The sequence below is a fragment of the Galeopterus variegatus genome, unplaced genomic scaffold (assembly GCF_000696425.1).
Source record: "Galeopterus variegatus unplaced genomic scaffold, G_variegatus-3.0.2 Scaffold982, whole genome shotgun sequence".
Taxonomy (NCBI): Eukaryota; Metazoa; Chordata; class Mammalia; order Dermoptera; family Cynocephalidae; genus Galeopterus; species Galeopterus variegatus.
The window spans coordinates 957,899-964,817 of record NW_007727093.1 but is presented as its reverse complement, the minus strand read 5'-3'; the positions used below and the strand labels follow the sequence as shown (position 1 = coordinate 964,817).

General features: G+C 48.1%; 1 protein-coding gene across 1 annotated transcript in view; it reads right to left on the bottom strand.

The window, feature by feature from the left end:
- Positions 1-6,919, bottom strand: part of LOC103591528 (polycystic kidney disease protein 1-like 2) — a gene marked incomplete at its 3' end in the record, with an annotated part of 34,109 nt that overhangs the window by 2,536 nt on the left and 24,654 nt on the right. Inside the window, exons 6-9 of the mRNA XM_008574005.1 lie at positions 6,375-6,484; positions 5,373-5,774; positions 2,838-2,915; positions 251-300 (exon numbers count right to left, since the gene is read on the bottom strand). Of these exons, the coding sequence (XP_008572227.1) occupies positions 251-300; positions 2,838-2,915; positions 5,373-5,774; positions 6,375-6,484 (640 nt within the window). The remainder of the gene's footprint in view (positions 1-250; positions 301-2,837; positions 2,916-5,372; positions 5,775-6,374; positions 6,485-6,919) is intronic.

Here is a 6,919-nt window from a genome sequence, read left to right as displayed (position 1 = left end):
AGCACTGCTTTAGCTACATCCCACAAATTTGGATAGGTTGCATTTATTATTGATTTACAACGTAATTCTGTTGTGGTCAGAGAACATGCTTTGTTTGATTTCAATCCTTGTGGGTCTTTTTTCAAATGAAAGAAGCCTTGGGATTCCTTGTGCTCAGGCTATTAGTACCAACAAACCAAAACTCAAGACTAATACAGAGTGTTTGAACATCTTTTTCTTGTGAGGTTGAATGTTAAAAGAAAATACTCACATTCTTTTCTTCAGCATTTGTTCCAGATGGTTCTTGGAGACTGTCAGGGGCTGTGAACACAGTGGGGATGGGCATCAAATTTTGCTGGTGGGTATAAGGTTGTGAAAAGGCTGAATCAGAGGGTCATGATGAATTTGTCCCAGAGGCATTAGCCTGTCTTTGGGAGTGGTTTAGGGGAACATAGCAAACATTCAGTTCACAGGGAAATGGGTCAAAAGCAAAACATCCTGTCTACCACTGGGCTAAATACACCTCTTCAGTGGCTAAGAGGCAGCTGCCAATGCAGTCAAAAGGCAAGATTTAGAGTCAGATAGATGTACCTGTGTGCTGTCCACGTTTAACTACCAATTGAGGGGTTGGAGTGGGGAGCCTCTATCTGTGGTGTTTGCTAATTTCCCTGGTGTAAATATTCCCACCAAGCCAGATCTCAAGCTACCAAACTCACTTTAATGAATGTGGAGTGTGTAGAGAGGGGCACAGTCAGCTCTGGCCAGCTGGTGGGAGCCTGTGCAGCACAGTATGGTGTGTTTTGGGATCCTCTTATTGGCCTTTCACTGGCTATGTGAACCTGGGCAGGTTAGTTATTCTTTTTAAGTCTCACTGTCTTCATCTATAAACAAGGCCAAAGGCAATGCCTGTTTCTCAGGGTCCCAGGAGCACTGCGCTGTATATACCATTGTCTTGTAAACTATACATCTAATAAAGGATGCTAGTGTGTTCAGTTTTTAAAATGAAAGACGAACACTTAATTGATATGCTCTAAAGATATTTAAATACTAATATGATTAATGTCTAAAGTGTAGTGATCAAGATAGGAACTTGGGGTTATTCCATGTAGTTCACTGGGCCCTAGTGTCTTGGATATATTAAGATCTGGGTACTGCTGATCTTTAAAAAATTATCTCCAAGTGAATTCTCATTCACACAACTATAACTTTGAAGATGTAGAAAATTATACAAAGCAAGGCTAAGATGCCAGACAGACAGAGGCCTTTCCTAACATTAAGAAGGAAGACAGTCTTATAACCCTGGATGAGGAAATCAAGAGAAAGAGTTGTTGCCTCTAATCTTGCCATGAATTAACTGAGTGGGCCTCAGTTAACCTCTCTGGGCCTTAAATTCCATACACAGAAAAGGAGGGCTGTGGACAGCAGAACGAACATCTGATAGTGCATTTTCCCCTGTCCAAGCACCCCTGCCCCCTTCTTTTGGTAACAGCACTTACAGGTGATATTTTCCCTGGGAAACCATCCCTCCCCCACTCTCAGTCCTGCGTTTGGGTGAAGCTGACCCTACTTCCTGCTCCAGGGTGGGCATGTGATGCTGCTCTGCCCAAACTGAGGACCACTTCTCCCCGGTCTCTGCAGCTGGTCCAGGAGGGAACAGGAACTGAACATGGACCAGCAAGAGGCAGCCTCAGGACTTCCACTAGAAACAGCCAAAAAAGAGGTGCTCTTTCTCATCTGGGGCTAAAGACCAAAGCCTGGGGTCATCTCGTTACTGCGTGGGGAGAGAGAATCAGAAGGAAGCCAACGCGAAACCAAGAGGTGGAGAGAGGAAGATTTCTGAAGACACTGAGTGGTGGATTCAGTGGTAGTGAAAACAAGACCAAAGCCTGGGGTCATCTCGTTACTGCGTGGGGAGAGAGAATCAGAAGGAAGCCAACACGAAACCAAGAGGTGGAGAGAGGAAGATTTCTGAAGACACTGGGTGATGGATTCAGTGGTAGTGAAAAAGGTAGTGAAAACCAGGTCTACCTCCTGATAAAATTTCCTTTTGACTCAAGCCAGTTTGAACTGCTTTTCTGTCCCTTGCTACTCAAAGAGTCCCAGCAAACACATTCAAGGTGAACTTGAAGCTCTGTGATAGCTACTGATGGCCGGCTTCCCAACAGCCTTTACCCCCACCAGCCGCTTGGCAGCCAGAATCCACCTTCTCACACAGAGCCTGAAAATACTGGATGCCTGCTTTCCCTGCATCCCATATGGCTGGGCACATGACCCTGCCCTCACCAGTGGTATCTGAGGGGAAGATTGCTGGGGACTAGTACAAAGCATTTTCCCCTAATGAAAAGAGTGTGCAGGAGGAAAGGCCCTTCTACTGCTCAATATGCTGGTGGACAAGCAATGTCCGGAACTCCAGCAGCTATCTTGACTCATGAGAGGCAAGCCCAGGACCAAGCCAAAGCTCTGAGGACAGCAGAGCAGAAAGACAGACTGAGCCTGGGTCCCTGCTGGCATCACTATGCTGTTGAACCAACCCTGGAACTACTTACCTCCTAACTTCGTCTCATGTGAGATAAGAAAGCCCTGAATTGAAAGCCACTTGGGTTGGACTTTCTGCCACTAGTAGCTTAAAGCATCATAATTAATATAAACTCTCCTGCTTTAGAATTCAGTATCAGTGGCTGAATGTTTTACGGTATGCATCATGGTATCTTTAGAGTAACTAGAGAATTCTTGATGTCTGTAGAACAAGATACACATTCAGAGCCCTGTTTTGAAGGGCCCCTTACTAAATCCCAAGCAAGTGCAAGGCCTTGGATTCCCAATAACAGGTTATATACTTCCTGGTGGAAACAACTTACCTGTGACAGTGACGCTTCCGATATCCAAACTCAAGTTTGAGAAGGCATTCTGCATGCGCACAGTGACCAGAAAGGTGCCTGCAATGCAAAGGGTGGGGGATTATGGGCACTGTTGTCAACTGTTCAGCTTGCACTGAGACAGCTCTCCCAGCTCGTGCTTCCCCAGCCCACTGCTGGCAGCATCCAAATCTGTCATACCCTGAGCATTGAATGAGTCCCTGCTGTCCACCAAGCATGGTGCAAGGCTCTGGGGACACAGAAATGAAGGAACATGGTCCCTGTCCTCAAGAGCCTTACTGTCTAGTAGACATGTAGGACACTAAGTGCCAAACCACAACAGGAACCCCCATAGGGGCATTGTGGGAATGGGGTGGTGTCACTTCGACTTCAGGAGAGAAAGAAATGGCACATGGGATGGAGCTAAATTTCAAGGACAAGAAGGTGCTCGTTAGTCAGAGCAGGGTGGGGATCCCAAAAGTGGGAGAGATATGGCAGGACTTTGAAAAGGGTTGAGAGAGTGGAGAGGGAAGGGAAGAATGTAAGATTTCTTTGGAGACAGCTGCTAATACATGTGATCCCATCCCTTCTCCCTCATGGGGAAAAGGGGCAAGTGGGTTCTGCCTTCTCCTCTGTGAAGTCTAGAGAGGAGGTCTTCAGAGGGGACCCTTCCTTGGAGAGCTTTGGGAATCCCATGGACAGGCTCCTTACTCATGCCCTTGAAGGAACAATCTAGGGTGGGGCGGGGGACGGGGGGTGGAGAGAGAGAGGGCAGGAGGGAGGAAGGGGCTGCATTTCTGCATCTGGGAAACAACTACAGTTGGCTGGCGTAGGCCAAGGAATGGGTAAGAATTTTCTATGGACCAGATGTGGGCCTTGGGGAGAGGGGTTGCTGAAGAGGAGGGAAAATAAGGAAACTCCATCCAGGAGGGTGTGGAGGTGGCCCAGGAGAAGCAGCCACACCAATGTGGCCAGCTCAAGGAGAGGCACTGCCCCATCCCAGGAGCTGTGGCCCCAGGGCCCAACAGGGCCTCAGGAACCCATAGACGCTCCTGCAAGAGGCAGCTTCAAACATCTGCCAGGCCCCAAGAGCCAGGCCAGCCAGGACTGGGCCAGCACCGCTGCGTGCAAACGCCTTGTCCTATCCCATTGCCTTTCCTTCCTCCCACCCCCTTAGCCCCTGGAGTTGTCCAAATCTGTTCATATCAGGAGGAGGAAAGTCTGTTAATCACGGACAAATGAACGGAAAAAGCCACAGGACATGCATTTTTATCAATTAGCAAGGGATACACTTCTCCCACTAACGTTTACTTGGGAGATGGCATTAAATTTGCATTTGGATCACAGCCTATGTATTGTGTGTATTTTCCAGTCTCAGTAACCTCTGGATTCTTCCTGCTTCAAGTTGGACCCTTGGTACCTAGCAAAGTTCCAATGGTTTTTTTCTTGAATTTATCGTCCCTTCTGCTATTTCTTTTGCCAAGTTCCTTGCTGAGGGCATGGTAACCCCACACTCGCTCAGTGTTACCCCCTTTCTTGCACAGCTCTGAGTTCCAGGAGGAGCTGTGGGCAGGGCCTGGGTGGGCTGGAGACTGGGATCCTCATCGCATTCCTGCCTGCTGATCCCACCACCCTGCCCTCAGGAACGCTCGGTTCCTTCCAGATTGAATGCTAATGTGTGCTGCAGCCCCCTCCCTGGGCTGGTGCCAGCCAACCTGTTCCCCTGCCAGCATCATCCTGACATTTCCTCTCCCCACCCCCCTCTTCCACCCTTCACTTTTAACCTATTTCTGGACTGCCGTTTCCCAAACCACACTCTTCTCTAGAAATGCTGGAAGAAGTCTGAAAACACCTGCTCTCTTCCAGTGGTTCTCAATGGAGTGGCTTGTCTCTCAGGGGACACTTGGCAATGTCTGGAGACATTTCTGGTTGTCAGAATTGGGGCGCTGGTACTCCTGGCATCTAGTGGATAGAAGCCAGGGATGTTCTAAACATCCTACAGTGCACAGGACAGTCCCTGACCATAACAAGGAATTATCCATCCCTAAATGTCAGAAGTGCTAAAGTTGAGAACCCCTAGAACTATAAGCTCTATGAGGATCAGGGGACACTTGGCAATGTCTGGAGACATTTCTGGTTGTCAGAATTGGGGCGCTGGTACTGCTGGCATCTAGTGGATAGAAGCCAGGGATGTTCTAAACATCCTACAGTGCGCAGGACAGTCCCTGACCATAACAAGGAATTATCCATCCCTAAATGTCAGAAGTGCTAAAGTTGAGAACCCCTGGAACTATAAGCTCTATGAGGTGAATTATCCATCCCTAAATGTCAGAAGTGCTAAAGTTGAGAACCCCTAGAACTATAAGCTCTATGAGGACAGACAAAATCTGTCTCTTCCTTATTTGTGACCATGGCGGGATGCTGTGAACCATGTTTGTGTCCAGGATACACTGAAAAACTGCTGTGTAGGACCCTGGCCACCAAGTCCAAAAAGGAAGAGAAGGGAAGTTTGGAAGGGGAACCACCAGCTCCAAGTACCTTCAACAGGAACTGTCACATGGTACATCCCAAATGGTTGCCCAAAGCTCTCTTCCTCATGGGAGAAGGTTGTGCTGAGTCCTGCCACCTCAAAGGTCAGCTTCTCTGGGATGCCGTGAACCACGGAGACATTGATCAACAGGTCCTGTCCGAGCTCCAAATGGTTAGAAGCCCAGGAGGCCTGCAACCCTGACAGGGGCTGCACGAAGTGGACTGTGATGTTTCTAGAGGGTGCAGAGGTGGTGTTGCTGACGGCTCGAATCTCCAGGGGGTGCATCCCAGGGCCCATCAGTTCCTGGGTTTCTCTGTCCAGGGTCAGATTGTAGGGTAGAGAGCCCCACTGGGCGTTGAACTCAGCAAGGGTTATGTTGCCGGAAAACACAGTATAAGTCACCTCTGTTCCTAGGTCGGGTAAGAAAAATTTAAGAATGTTGGTAACAACCATGCAGTTGATAATACTACAGTAGTTCAGACTCAAGCTGTGAAGCCAGACTCTGGATATAGACATGGATATGGACACAGATATAAATACTTGAGTATATAACCCCCTCCCCAAATATTAACAGTGATTATCTCTGAATATTGGGTTAATGAGTGATTTTTTTCTTTTAGGGGGTCCTCTCTGCTCATTTGCATATTCTAATTTATTTATACTATGCATGTATTATCATGTGTTTGTAACAAAAAATTTAAATGTTTCATTGCCGCCAGGGATATACTTGAAGGAGATAGCCGGAAAACGGAGCATATCTTAAGAGTGTGGGCTGGGTTTTGTGTATGAGAATTCACTTCAAGTCTTGTTTTAAGCAGGAGCAGGTGAAGCTATTTACTGCCAAAAGTTTTGCCAACATGAGAATGAAGCCTGTTCACATTCAGATGGGAGATCCCTTACAGTTCATGGATGGTTGTCCTAACTGGATGCTAAAAATTACAGTTGACTCTTAAAACCTGATTTAAACAAACAAATTAGGATTCTTTCCAATAGAAACCAAGCTAGCATACTTCCTGTTTGGATGAGGATGATGATGGTGATGGTGATGACAGTGGTGATGGTGTAAACCCCATGAGAGCTGGTACGGCTGTACAGTGTGTGTAGCTGACTATCAGCCCCACTGGGGGCAACATGATTGTGCCAGGCTAGTGGGCACTGGCTGCGCTAAGGAGGGCTCAGGCCCAGCTGGTAGCATTCCCAGTCCTACCTCATTCTATTCAAATTCCCCAACAGGGAGTGGCTTAGAAGTTCAGTTCTTGTGATGGGACTACGGGCAGGCAAAGAAGGGCCTTCTGAAGACTGGGAGCTCTCACTAGTTCATGAGCCTTGTAACTTTGGGTATGTTTTTTTTTTTTTTTTGTCTTTTTTCCGTGTCCGGCAACGGATCGCAACCCTCAGTGTCGCCCCTGCACCGGACCGGGACTGGCAACGGGATCACAACCCTCGGCGTTGCCCCCGCGCCTCGCTCAGCCAGTGAGCGGGAACCGGTCCGTATGTGGGATCCAAACCCTCGGGCGGGAGGGCCACCGCGCCTCCCACGTGGCGCACTATCCAG